General features: G+C 47.0%; 1 protein-coding gene across 2 annotated transcripts in view; it reads left to right on the forward strand.

The window, feature by feature from the left end:
- The window catches only part of LOC139172322 (E3 ubiquitin-protein ligase SMURF1), a 63,849-nt gene that overhangs the window by 28,406 nt on the left and 20,772 nt on the right, over positions 1 to 14,671 (forward strand). For both annotated transcript variants that reach the window (XM_070761302.1, XM_070761301.1), the window contains exons 7-11: positions 235 to 479; positions 1,608 to 1,692; positions 1,865 to 2,011; positions 5,026 to 5,227; positions 6,291 to 6,394. In XM_070761302.1, the coding sequence (XP_070617403.1) occupies positions 235 to 479; positions 1,608 to 1,692; positions 1,865 to 2,011; positions 5,026 to 5,227; positions 6,291 to 6,394 (783 nt within the window). The remainder of the gene's footprint in view (positions 1 to 234; positions 480 to 1,607; positions 1,693 to 1,864; positions 2,012 to 5,025; positions 5,228 to 6,290; positions 6,395 to 14,671) is intronic.

Below are 14,671 nucleotides of genomic sequence, written 5' to 3' on the forward strand. Positions count from 1 at the left end.
AGGAATTCTGGGAGTTGAAGTCCACATATAAACATATTGCACAAGATTGCCCCACAATGCACCCGCCAGTGTGAAGGGCTTTGCCTAACACTGACAGGTGAGCCCAAGCCTCTGTCACTTGTCTTCGCCAAAAGCTGGGGACCTTTGTCCCTTCCCCGTAACATCCGTTATTCCAAGGCTTCCTCAGGGAATGTGGGAAAATCTGTCCCTTGAACAAGCTCCCCTTCTTTTCAGAACGGTTTATGAAGACTCGGGACCTGGGAGGCCCCTGAGCTGCTACATGGAAGAGCCAGCCCCGTACACGGACAGCACAGGAGCTGCCGGTGGAGGGAACTGCAGGTTCGCGGAAACCCCTGGCCAGGATCAGACCCTGCAGGTCCAGCGATTGCGGGGTCCTGATGTAAGAAGCCATGTCCAGACCCCCCAAAATAGGCCCCACGGTCATCAGTCGCCATCACCAGATCTGCCTGAAGGCTACGGTGAGTTTGGGTAGGGTGGCTGCCTGTCCCGACTCTGGCAATCCTGAGGCAAGACCAAGTGGCTCAGTTATCTTTTATGTTGGTAATTGTTCCCATATTTTTATGGCACTGCAAGCTGTCCAGAGTCATTTTGTGTAGACAGTCAGGTGGCATATAGGAAGGAAGGAGGGAGGGAGGGAGGAAGAAAGGAGGGAGGGAGAAAGGAAGGAGGAAGGAGAGAGGGAAGAAAGGAGGGAGGGAGGAAGAAAGAAAGGAAAGGAAGGAAGGAGGGATGGAAGGAAGAAAGGATGGAGGCAGGAAGGAAAGAGGGAGGGAGGAAGGAAGGAAGGAGGGAGGGAGGAAGAAAGGAGGAAGGAAGGAAGGAAGGAGAGAGACAGGAAGGAAGGAGGGAGGGAGAAAGGAAGGAGGAAGGAGAGGGAAGAAAGGAGGGAGGGAGGAAGAAAGGAAGGAAAGAAAGGAAGGAGGGATGGAAGGAAGAAAGGATGGAGGCAGGAAGGAAAGAGGGAGGGAGGAAGAAAGGAAGGAGGAAGGAAGGAAGGAGGGTTTCCCCCCCTGGAGCTGGCCAGAAGTACTTTAACATTGTCAGTGTTGCGTTTCTCAAATGAATACATGAGGATTTTGCAGCTGGACTGCTGTTCATATGGTCTGTTGACAAGGCAATGTTAAAACCAGATTCTCATGCTGATTGGGAGGGAATCATGCAAATATTCTGCAGCTCCTGAAACAGCTGTGGATGAACCGAAGAAGAGCCCTGCTGAATCAGGCCAAAGCCCATCGAGTCCAGCATTCTGTGTCCCACAGTGGCCCACCAATTGTCCATGGGGATCTTGAGCAGAAAGAGATGGCAAGACCCTCCCTTTCCCCTGACCCCCAACAAATGACAAGCGAACAAGAGGCTACAGTGCTCCATTAGAGCACCAGGTTTCTGAATGAGTGGTAAACAAAAATTAATATAAAAAGTGTGGAAACTCCATTACATTTCCTAGTGTTACTTTTCTACAGTCATAACAATGACAAAAGTAAGGGAAGCAAATAAACTACCATTTTCAGCTTTAGTCACAAAAGTTTGTGAGGGATTTGTGCATTTTCTTAGTTAGACTCTTTTTCTTTTCCCTTCTGTCTCTTTAGAGCAAAGGACAACAGTACAGGGACAAGTTTACTTTTTGCATACACAAACTGGGGTTAGCACCTGGCACGATCCCAGGATACCAAGGTAGGTACAGCTGCTGCTTTTGGATTCATTTAGACGTTTGCGGGACGTTAAACCATGGGATCCTTAGAATTGGAGACTTATATGGCCTCTCTTTTCTGTAGACACGTTCAAATAATTTAAAATAATGCTGGCATTGAGTTAAATCTAGTTCCTCTTTTTTTCCTTTTTGCAGAGACCTTAACAGTGTGAATTGTGATGAACTTGGACCTCTGCCTCCAGGCTGGGAGGTTAGAAGTACAGTATCAGGAAGAATATATTTTGTAGATCATAATAACAGAACCACCCAGTTCACAGACCCAAGACTGCATCACATAATGAAGTAGGTCACCCTTCAGTCGCTGCTTGGTTTTGGGGGCTGAGGGTCAGGGCAACAATGTCGTTTGGCGGGCCCCAGGGGAAGAGCCTTCTCTGTGGCGGCCCCGGCCCTCTGGAACCAACTCCCCCCAGAGATTAGAACGGCCCCCACCCTCCTTGTCTTTCGCAAATTACTTAAGACCCACCTTTGTCGCCAGGCATGGGGGAGTTAAGTTATCCTTTCCCCCTAGGCTATTACAAGTTATGCATGGTATGTTTGTGTGTATGTTTGGTTGTTGTTTTTAATAATAAGGGTTTTTTAGTTGTTTTTATTAATTGGATTGTTCATGTTGTTTTACCACTGTTGTTGGCCGCCCTGAGTCTGTGGAGAGGGGCGGCATACAAATCCAAGAAATAATAAAATAAAATAATAATAATAACATTAGTCCTGTCAGGACCCCATAAATTAAATACAGAGGTAGTGAAGCAGTAGGCTGCATAAGGAAATATTTTAATATCTTTTTGGGAGCCTTTAAAAACAGATGCCACTGAGCAAATGTTGAACCAGGAATAACCTGGAAGGTTAAAATATGTTGAAAGCTTTTTTACGACAAGCTGTTCACATTCAAAAGCTGCCATCTAAGTCCGTCTTATTCCAGAAGAAATTGATGAAAAGGTCCAACTGGGGCGGTGGGGACAGTAGACCTGCTCTAACAGGTGGTACAGCTTCCCTTATGAAATATGCCATTGTCACCCCACGTTTATTAGAGGTTTGGATCATCCCTGGGGTTGTGTAATTCTTTAAGGCAGGTAACTTGGTGGGGGAATTGCAGGAACAACCCGACGGGAAGGCGCCATGTTGCTTCAAAGGAATGAAAAATGGGTTGTGTTGTCTTTTGTGGGCTGGTGGGGTCAAGAAATTAATCTCCTCTCCTCCCGCACCAATGCCATCATGTGAACACTGGTTTTCACCTCTAAATGTGGCACAAGAGCATGTAATTAGGCGTAGGGAGGAATCCTCTTGAGAGAAGTACATGTTTATGCAGTGCATATTGGAGGTGGTGACGCCTTTGAGAGCTGCATACAATGAAATGTCATTTTATTGTATGCTGAGAAAGTGTACATTCAAAGTGACACTAAAGTTGTTCTGTCGGGCTCTCTGGTAGACTCCTCCCAAAAATTCACAGGTACAATTTCAGACACACACACATTTGAAAATTCAAAACAATGTTGTTTATAATGAAAATTCCCTTAACCTAAGCCCTCTTTTGGTATAGCAAAGAGCACTGGTCTCCAAACAAACTGGTAATTTGTACAAGTCCCTTATCAATTCTGTGATACTTAGCTTGCAGCTGTGAGGCAATTCACAGTCCTTCTTTCACAAAGTGAAACACACTTTGCTCTGGTTTAGTTTCAAAGCGGGGAAAAATCAGCACACAAAAGGGCAAAGTCAGCAAAGCAGTCACGAAACACAAGGATCAGATAATCCTCCACAATGGCCAAACCCACAGGCTGCTCTTTATAGCAGCCTCACTAATGACCACAGCCCCACCCAACCACAGGTGGCCTCATTTTCTTTGATAATAATCTCTCAGTTGTTGCTGCCTATGCATCGCTCTCCGCATGCGTGGCTGTATCATTAACTCTTGTTCTGAATCCAAGGAGGAGCAAGATAATTGATCTCCTTCTGAGCTGTCTGCCCCACTCTCCTCCTCCCTGTCACTCATGTCTTCTTGGTCAGAGGAGCCTTCACCAGCAGATTCCACCGGGGGCAAAACAGGCCTTCAGCATGGGGCTGTCTCCCCCACATCCACAGTCCTTGGGGCAGGAGCAGGGCCAGAGCTAACCACAACAAAAGTTATTATTTTATTCCTATTCCCATTCCTATTCCATTCCTATTCCATTCCTTCTGTTCTGTTCCGTTCCGTTCCATCCCATCCCATTCAATTCCATTCCCCCTGTTGTACCAGATCAGATAGGGTAGGCATGTTTCAGGTCCCCTCCCTGAAATGTTGCCCACTAAGGTGACCTGAAAAACATGCATTTTATGTGACTCTTGCCCCTAGGAATCGGGCATTCCCCTCCCAGAAGACCACCAAAACTACCCTTTTTATCCAGGCTCTTGAGCATAGTGTGAAGGAAGTAGATTGGGGGGAATCCCATAAGGATGGTTGAGGCCCTGGGTTGGTGGCTCATGGTTTTCAGAGGCCAAAGTTTCTTTTTTTTTAAACATTTTTTTTAATTAATTTAAAATACATATATACACATTTACAAAAATATAAGATGATTCATAAATTGAAACAAAACGAAACTAACACATACAAACAAACAACAAAAAATAATAATCCTAGTAATATAGCTATTTACTTATTTAAATACACTAAACAATAATAACAATAACAATAAACATAATATATATTATTTAAATTTAAATTCCCTTGTGAGGGGGAAAGTTATAAGTCATCTTATAGTTTCAAATTATCTTCTGCTGAAGTATATCCTCATCGGTATCCACTATTTTTTCCTTTTGGTTATCCATATATTTTTCATTATTTTTATTTTCTTAACCGCCTTCGTACATTCATATTTAGTTTATTTAAGTTCATACAAATTTTTCCTGAAAAATTACTTTGTAATTTGTTATATCAAAAAAAAGGAACGAAAGTATTATTATTATTGTATTTCAATTTATGTTTTCGTTTCTTCTCTTAAACCAATCGTAAAAGCATTTCCAAGTTTTATCATGGCCAGAGTCTTCTTTATTTTTTAATTTGAGCGTTAATGCATCCGATTCTGCACAGTCTAATATTTTTTTTAATATCAAGGCATCATCAGGAGGTTTGGGTTGTTTCCAATGTTGGGCTATTGCCATCCGAGTTTCTATTGTTGTGAGCTGCTCCCTTGTGTTTCTAGAGGGACGGCCGTACACAGACTTTAAATAAATAAACAGACCTCGCTGGCGTTGCCTTTCCTCTCCTTTTTCCCTGCTGCTGCTGCTTTGGAAGTCACGCATTCTCTCCCTTTCCTTCCCCGCCCAAGTCACCAATGCCAACTAAAAGAATCCAACCAGCCTTTGCAAGCCCCTAATGAAGGTTCGTTGGAAGACAGCGAGGAGCTGCCCGCTCAGAGATACGAACGCGACTTGGTGCAGAAGCTCAAGTTCCTCCGGCACGAACTCTCCCTCCAGCAGCCCCAAGCTGGCCACTGCCGCATCGAAGTGTCAAGGGAAGAAATATTCGAGGTATGTAAACAGAAACCTGAACGAAGAGGACCTGGCTTTCATCTGCCTGCCATAAAACGCAGGCCGGTCCTGCCAGGCCTAGATGGGATTTGGGTACTGGTGAACCTGAGACAGGTAGTCCTCGACTAATAACTGTTCGGGCTACAAGAATGGTGGAAGATCTTAAGCATAAAACGTATCAGGAAAGACTTCATGAACTCAATCTGCATAGTCTGGAGGACAGAAGGAAAAGTGGGGACATGATCGAAACATTTAAATATGTTAAAGGGTTAAATAAGGTTCAGGAGGGAAGTGTTTTTAATAGGAAAGTGAACACAAGAACAAGGGGACACAATCTGAAGTTAGTTGGGGGAAAGATCAAAAGCAACGTGAGAAAATATTATTTGACTGAAAGAGTAGTAGATCCTTGGAACAAACTTCCAGCAGACCTGGTTGGTAAATCCAACTGAATTTAAACATGCCTGGGATAAACATATATCCATTGTAAGATGAAATACAGGAAATAGTATAAGGGCAGACTAGATGGACCATGAGGTCTTTTTCTGCCATCAATCTTCTATCTTTCTATGTTTCTAAGGTCTTAAGCATCAAACCTACCAGGAAAGACTTCGTGAACTCCATCTGTATAGTCTGGAGGACAGAAGGGAAAGGGGGGACATGATAAGAAACATTTAAATACGTTAAAGTGTTAAATACGGTTCGGGAAGGAAGTGTTTTTAATAGGAAAGTGAACCCAAGAACAAGGGTGCACAATCTGAAGTTAGTTGGGGAAAAGGTCAGAAGCAACGTGAGAAAATATTATTTCACTGAAAGAGTAGTAGATCCTTGGAACAAACGTCCAGCAGGCGTGGTTGGTAAATCCACAGTGACTGAATTTAAAGATGCCTGGGATAAATATATATCCATCCTAAGATAAAATAGTATAAGGGCAGACTAGACTTCTATGTTTCTATGTTTAGTTTGATATTGCAACGGCACTGGATAGGAGAGTGAGGTGAGAAGTTCAGTTGCTTTTGGTAAAACAGTGGTGGTCTTCTAAGTGCTTGTGTCCTTTTGTGCATAGGAATCTTACCGTCAGATCATGAAGATGAGGCCGAAAGATCTGAAGAAGAGGCTGATGGTGAAATTTCGGGGAGAGGAAGGCTTAGATTATGGTGGAGTGGCAAGGTAAGGGCCAGAATCCTAAAAGAGCTTTTACGATTTTTTGGGGGGGGAAGGGGGAGAGAGAATGGCACTCTCTCTTTCTATACTACTGCCTTGCCCTGCCAGTGTTGATGGAAGTGTTTTTGCCTGAATCCTTGTGGTTGTTCTTGGTGGCCCTTTAAATAGATTAGTGATGGCGAACCTTTTTAGCCTCGGGGGCCAAAAGAGCATGTGTGCATGTAATTGCCCCGAGTCTTCGGAGAGGGGCGGCATACAAATCTAATAAATAATAATAATAAGTGCCCACACCCATGATTCAATGCCTAGGGAGGGTGAAAACAGCTTCCCCCGCCCCCCGGAGGCCCTCTGGAGGCCGGAAACGGCCTGTTTCCCAACTTCTGGTGGATCCAGTAGGCTCATGTTTTGCACTCCCCAGGTTTCAAAGGCTTCACTGAAGCTGGGAGAGGGTAAAATGCCCTCCCCCATCCCCCTGGGGGCTCTTTGGAAGCCAAAAACATCCTCCCAGAGCCTCTTGCGGGCCAAAAATCAGCTGGCCAGCATACACATGCATGTTGGAGCTGAGCTAGGGCAATAGATCGAGTGCCAGCAGATATGGCTCCGTGCGCCACACTTTTGCCATCATTGATATAGATGCTTCCTATATAAACAGAAGCAAACCTCATTCCCATGTAGCACTGATACTGTAGCCTGGTTGGGCAATGAAACATCTGCGAGAAAACAACCAAGCTCAGAGAGCCCCGAGGACCCCACAATAAGAACCAGCTTTAAAGAACCCAAAGCTGACTCTACCTTGGAATCTGTTCAATGGGTTGGACGTAAAGAGAGCGTCTTCCTTTTTTAAACCCTGCTTTCTATCCTGCAAATTTTTGATGGCTTAAATGTGCCGGCATAGATCGCTTTGCCCGACTTTCTAACTTGTTTTGGGAAAGGTTCTCCTGATCCACCTAACCTGGGTAGTTATCACCCGAGATTAAGGCTGTACAGTGTTCCCTCGATTTTCGTGGGCTCAAACTTCGCGGAAAGTCTATACCACGGTTTCTCCGTACTGAAGGAGCGGGTCCAGCAGTCACATGGGTTGCTCACGTCCAATCCGGTGGAACTGAGCCTAGTATTAAAAAAGCTTGCCGGATCCGCCCCTTCCCCAGAATTCGCTCAGTTCGCATATCCTGCGGTTGTATTGTGATAGCTCGTTCAACATTCTAACACCTTCCCTTCGATCTTTTCCTTCAAAAGTAGTAAGAATTGTTTTACCATTATTATTTACTTGCACTATAGCGCCAGCCGTTTGTGGCTCGGCTTTTTTCCTTTGGAGAAGTTGCGGTTTCGTTTTCCCCCGGCGGTTTTGCCGTGTACGATCCCCGCTGCCGCTTGTGGATTCCTCTAATCCTTTGGCCTGGAGGTCTTGGTGCAAGTATTGATTTATTGATTTATTGATTCATTATTGTATATTATTAAAGGGCTTAAGAAATACCTCCTGCGGAGTGAGACGCCTTGCTAGTCTCCTGGACTTAGTCGATCGCTTCCCCTTTAAGAAATTTTACGGAGCGATTTTTCGGCGCGAAGGCCTTCGCGCCCTTTTTAAATTTAGGCCTCTCGTGTTGGCCTCCTGCCAGCCGCGTAGGCCTCAGTCCACCGCGTGGATCCCGGAGCGGGTCTTGGGACGCCCAGGCTTAATTCTCCACCGGCTAAGCCTCCAACCAGAGTGCCTTGGTTTACTTAATTATAAAGTTTAGGGAGGCTGGCCCCGCTGGATTTGGGGACACGAACTCTGGGTTTGCCCAGATTGCCCTCAAGTCTCAGCAGCTTCGAGGCCTCGAAGCAGGATCCATTCCTCTTGGGAAGTCCTTGAAATTCTTCTCCTTAATTATTCAGTTATTGGCTCAGCCTTGTCTTCTGTTAATTGTCAGACTATGGCTACTTTTCCCAAGAGAGGCACAACTAAAGGTCCCAGAGAGGCCAGGCCTACAGGCGATGAGATTACTAGTATCCCCCAGGCCTCTTCCTCCTCTTCTCCAGGGGCCCGCCCCTCGACCAAGGTCACCAGGGCCGAGAAGAGAAGGGACCTAGCCCTACAAAGAATCCATGACAAATCAGCAAAACGTTTGAAAGTACAGGCCCAAGTACTCAGTAGTCAAGACCCCCCAGAGGCTTCTAGTCTACCTCCTTCTGGGGTCCCTGTGTTATCTCTGGATGAGCCTAACCTAGACAGACCCCAACCTAACCTATGGGGCATAGGTCCAGAGGAACCAGATATTATTGAAGATTCCCCCCAGCCAGGAACCTCCCAGGCCTTTAGGGATTCTTCTGCCATTCCTGCTGATATTTCTACTTTACCTCCTGAGTTCCAATCTATTTTTGCTGTGTTGTCCAAGGCCATTGATGCCAAACTCTCCACCATCAATGAGCTTCCCTTACCTCCTCCTCCTCCTCGTCCCTCCCGCCCCTTGGGTTCTTCCCCAGCGGTTAGAGCTCCTATTCAGGATGATTCAGATTCCTCTCAGGACGAATATGAGGATATGGAGGATGATGAGGATCCCTTTCAAGGCCTCTCAGATGATGAGGAATCCCAAATAAAGGTTCCTTCTCCAATTACTATTTTTCCTTCTCAATTATTCAAATCTCTCCTCCTCAAAGCTAGAATTTCTACGGGATTAGCGGCCCAGGAGAAACAAGCCTCCACTTCCACTGATCCCCCGGAGGAGAATTTACCTTACTTCACAGAGGAACAGGAGGATAACGAGGTAATTCCTATGCCTAAATTGTTTAAAGATGCTTTACTCAAACAGTGGGATTTCCCAGCCTCTGGCCTTAATCCCTCCACCAAGGACAGAAAGTTGTACAAACTTTCCTCTTCCTATGAAGAGCTTCTATCCTTTCCCAAACCGGATGAACCTGTCAAGATCCTTCACTCGGCAGCGGCTGTGCCAGGCGAAGCAGAGGAAGTCCTCCGCCCAGAGGACAAGCGGATTGAACAAATGCTCAAAAGAGGATTCACCGCAGATTCCTGGGCCATTAAAAGTTCTGCAGCAGCTTCCTTTTTCTCCAGAGCCATGCTGCTGTGGCTTCATCAACTTCAACAGCATATTCCTCCCGATGACTTGAGAGGTCAACAAGACTTCAACAAGGTCTTTGCAGCTGCCCAGTACGTGGCTGATGCCACCTTGCAATCTACTAGATTTTCTGCTAAGTCTATTGCAGCTTCTACAACGGCAAGAAGACTCCTATGGATTCGCCCTTGGCAAGCGGGAGTACGCCAGAAGTGGCAGTTATCCCAGGGACCCTTAAAGCGCGACCTTCTTTTCGGTGATCTTCTGGATCCACTCCTCACGGAAACCACGGACAAGAAGAAAGTTTTGGGTCCAACCACAAAGAAGGCTACCAAAACGCAGTCCTTTCGTCGCCCAGGGCGCCAGCAAGACCAAGCGGCTTCCTATCAGAGATCTCCAGGTCAGTATTCCCCCCGCTTTCGTTCCCAAGGTAGGAACTCCAGGGGCAGAGGTTTTCGCTTCCAAAGGGGAGCGTCCTCTAACAGGGCTTCAAAGAAACCTAGATGGTAATCTTTCCTCAATTCCCATAGGGGGTCGCCTAGCCCATTTCGCCTCTAATTGGCGTCTCACCTCCAAGGACCCCTGGGTCATTGACACTGTTCAAACAGGCCTTCTTTTAGAATTTATTTCTCCTCCCCGAAACGTTTCATTTCCTGCCCTTCTCCCAGGTCCTCCTCAGATTGTAACCGTATGGAGGAGGCCATTTCTCATTTATTGTCCATCAGAGCCATTCAACCGGTTCCTTCCGGTCAGAAGGGCCTAGGCTTTTACTCCATCCTATTTATGGTTCCAAAGTCCTCCGGAGGTTGGAGAGCTATTTTGGATTTAAAGAAGCTAAACCTATTCATCAAATATAGGAAGTTTAAGATGCACTCCTTATCTTCTATTTTGGCCGCCATCCACACGGGAGATTTCATGGTCTCCTTAGACCTCACTGAGGCCTACCTCCACATTCCTATAGCCAAATGCCACAGAAAATTTTTACGTTTTTCCTTTCAAGGCAGGCATTTCCAGTATAGGGCGATGCCATTTGGCCTTTCCTCGGCCCCTCGGGTCTTTACAAAGCTCTTGGGGTCCCTGGCGGCCTATATCCGGGCGTCTCCCATCCACATTTTATGTTATCTTGATGATATTTTGATTCATGGGAACTCCCTAGAGAAAGTGAAAACAGACCTTTCTGTCACCATGTCAGTCCTTCAGGACCATGGATTTTCCATCAACTTTGATAAAAGTCACCTCCAACCTTCCACATCCATCTTACACCTGGGCGCCATTATTAATTCAGAATCCTCCCAGGTTTTTCTCTCTCCCGAGAGAAAACTCAGTATAGGGGAGTTAATTTCTAACATTTTATCTAATTCCTCAGTATCCATAGTAACTCTGTCATCCCTTTTGGGGAAGATGGTGTCATGCATAGGCATCATTCCCTGGGCTCGCCTTCATGCTAGGGAACTCCAGTGGCTCCTATTACCCTTTCAGAGATCGGGGCACAGCAACTCAAATCGTCGCATTGTCATCCCACCAAGTGTTCGCAGATCCTTCAAGTGGTGGAAGTCTCCGGCCATGGACAAAGGATCCCCGTTCAAGTGCCCGGATCAATTTGTCATCACCACAGATGCCAGTCTATCGGGATGGGGCGCCCACGCCCAGGGGATGATAGCCCAGGGCACGTGGTCCCCGGAGGAAGCTTCCAGGCCAATCAATTGGCTAGAGTTAAGAGCCGTTTCCCTGGCTCTGAAGCATTTCTCTCCTCGCATTCCCAACCGGCACGTTCTCATTCTCACCGACAACATTGCCACAAAAAGCCATATCTGCAGACAGGGGGGCACGAGATCCAAGGCTCTCATGAGGGAGGCCCTCAAGTTAGGCCTTTGGGCGGAAAAACATCTTCGGTCGCTCCTAGCCGACCACATCTCGGGGAGCCTCAACGTCCAGGCGGATTGGCTATCTCGAGCAACGATAGACCCAGGAGAGTGGAATCTCCATCAAGACCTGTTCCATCAAATCAGCCTCAGATTCGGCCTACCAATCCTGGATCTCTTCGCGACCAATGCGAACGCCCAACTCCCTCGCTTCTTTTCCAGATTTCCATCCCCGGGAGCGGAAGCAATCAATGCCCTCCGGAGTCCATGGCCTCCAGGCCTACTCTATGCATTTCCTCCAATTCCAATTCTCCCGGACGTGATTCACAAGGTCCTCACCGAGAGGGCCCGAGTAATCTTAATCGCCCCTCATTGGCCCCGCCGGCCCTGGTTCGCGGATCTCCAACAGCTGTCCGTCCAGGACCCTTGGCGACTCCCCGTTTCGGGGGATATGCTGCGGCAGGGGGCCTCATTCCATCCAGACCCGGAGTGGTTCCATCTCACCGCCTGGCTGTTATCAGGAGAGACTTAGAACTGCGTGGTCATGACCCCGATTCAGTGGAGGTCATTTTAAAGGCCAGAAGGGGTTCGACCAATCGAATCTACGACCACACGTGGTCCAAGTTTCACCAGTGGTGTCTACAGGAAGGTCTCTCTCCTCTGTGCATTCCCATACACAGAATCATTTCCTTCCTTATGCAAGGCTTCCATAAAGGACTTTCCACCAGCACCCTCCGGCGTCATCTGGCAGCCATTTCATCTGTCCTAGGGGGTCCCCGCAGACAGCCTCTCCGATCCTTCCCTGAAGTTCAGGAATTCCTCAAGGGCATAGCCAACCTCAGACCTTCCAAGGTCCACAGGTATCCATCCTGGGATTTGCCACGGGTTCTCCATTCCCTCACGCAGGCACCATACGAACCCCTAAAATCGGCGTCCCTCAGGTACCTATCCTTTAAGGTAGCATTCCTGGTGGCTATTACCTCTGCACGACGCATTTCGGAGTTGGCTGCCCTCTCAATCAGGCAGGACCTTTGTCAATTTCATCAGGACAAGGTAGTCTTGCGACTGGACCCCACCTTCTTACCCAAGGTCAGTTCCATGTTCCACAGAACTCAGGACATTGTCCTACCATCCTTCTGCCTCCAACGAGACCATCCCTTGGCAATTAGATGGCACACCCTGGATCTTATTAGAGCGCTGAGAATCTATATCCAACGCACTGGACCCTTTCGGAGGTCAGAAGCACTGTTTATAGCCTATCACCCCAGAGTTATGGGGGCCAAAGTGTCTTCTACAGTAATAGGCCGTTGGATCAGAGGGACTATATCTAAGGCCTATGAATCGGCCTCCCTCTCAGTCCCAAGGAACATCACAGCGCATTCCACCAGGAGCGCAGCCACCTCGGCCGCTTGGGCGACTCAAGCCCCGTTGGAGGAGGTCTGCAAAGCAGCCACTTGGGCCTCGCCAAATTCCTTCATCAGGCACTACAAGATTGATGCTTACGCTTCAGCGGACGCTGCCTTCGGCAGAAGGGTACTCCAATCCGTTATCTCACACGATAGCAATCTAATCCCACCCTAGGGACCATCTATTGGGTATGTCCCATGTGACTGCTGGACCCGCTCCTTCAGTACGGAGAATAGGCGTTGATTGCTTACCTGAACGCCTCTTCTCGTACGGTGAGCGGGTACAGCAGTCACTTCCCGCCCTTGTATGTGTCTTCTTTACCTTCTATAATCCTTTTCCTCTAACAATAAGAGTTGAACACTACAGAGCTTCACAGCTGAGCCTAGTCTATGGATTCGCGAATTCTGGGGAAGGGGCGGATCCGGCAAGCTTTTTTAATACTAGGCTCAGTTCCACCGGATTGGACGTGAGCAACCCATGTGACTGCTGTACCCGCTCACCGTACGAGAAGAGGCGTTCAGGTAAGCAATCAACGCCTATTTTCAAAAATATTAATTAAAAAATACTTTGCGGTTTCCCCCCCCTATACCATGGTTCCCCCCCCCCGATGACGTCATATGTCATCACCAAACTTTCATCTACCTTTAATAAATATTTTTTTTAATAAACTTTAATAAATAAACATGGTGAGCAATAATCTGAATGGTTGCTAAGGGAATGGGAAATTGCAATTTAGGGGTTTAAAGTGTTAAGGGAAGGCTTGTGATACTTTTCATAGCCAAAAATAGTGTATTTACTTCCGCATCTCTACTTCGCGGAAATTCAACTTTCGCGGGCGGTCTCGGAACGCATCCCCCACGGAAATCGAGGGAACACTGTATTTCATCCTGGCACCCTCTTGTAATGCTGATCACTCCCCTTGTATTTTGAACACTCATTTCCCGAGCCAGCTGACTCCATCAGCATCTAAATTGCTGCTTAAAAAAAAAAAAGAAGAAGACTTTTTTGGGTTGTTTTGTCTATTGATTTTGTTCTCTTAAGTCTGGAAGTTCTCTGCCTTTGACCTCTCCCTTGTCATCACCCCTCTGTCTTGCTGAGAATTTCAGCATCTCTTTATCTCGTCTGCGCTTTAATGCTGTCTAGACGGATGCTGAATCCTCCAACATGCCTTAACCAGATGTCTCCGTTTGGTTTGGGGGCAGGGTAGGCAGAAGATCCCCATTGTGCAATTAAATACAGTGATACCTTGTCTTACAAACGCCTAGTCATACAAACTTTTCGAGATACAAACGCGGGGTTTATGATTTTTTTTGCCTCTTCTTACAAACTATTTTCACCTTACAAACCCATTGCCGCCACTGGGATGCTCCGCCTCAGGATTTCCGTTGCCACCCGTTTTTGCGCTGCTGGGATTCCCCTGAGGCTCCCCTCCATGGGAAACCCCACCTCCGGACTTCTGTGTTTTTGTGATGTTGCAGGGGAGTCCCAGCAGCGCCAAAGCGGGTGCTTCGCTGGCAACAGAAGTCTGGAGGTGGGGTTTCCCAGTGAGGGGAGCCTCAGTGAAATCGCAGCATTGCAAAAACACGGAAGTCCGCAGGTGGGGTTTCCCATGGAGGGGAGCCTCAGGGAAATCCCAGCAATGCAAAAACAGACGCTTCGGCTGGCAAAAGGGGTGAATTTTGGGCTTGCACGCATTAATCGCTTTTCCATTGATTCCTATGGGAAACATTGTTTCGTCTTACAAACTTTTCACATTATTAACTTTGTCCCGGAACCAATTAAGTTTGTAAGACAAGGTATCACTGTACCTGTTATCTCAGGCATTCAGCTCATCGGGTACCATCTTCCCACGAAGAAAAACCCTCCACAGTTCTTTTTTTTTTTTTAAACTTTTCCCCAAACTTCCTATTGCCTGTTCTTATCCCGTTTCTTTTTGAATCCCTTCCTGTAACAGAGCGAGGGAG

The sequence above is a fragment of the Erythrolamprus reginae genome, chromosome 9 (genome assembly GCF_031021105.1).
Source record: "Erythrolamprus reginae isolate rEryReg1 chromosome 9, rEryReg1.hap1, whole genome shotgun sequence".
Classification (NCBI taxonomy): Eukaryota; Metazoa; Chordata; class Lepidosauria; order Squamata; family Dipsadidae; genus Erythrolamprus; species Erythrolamprus reginae.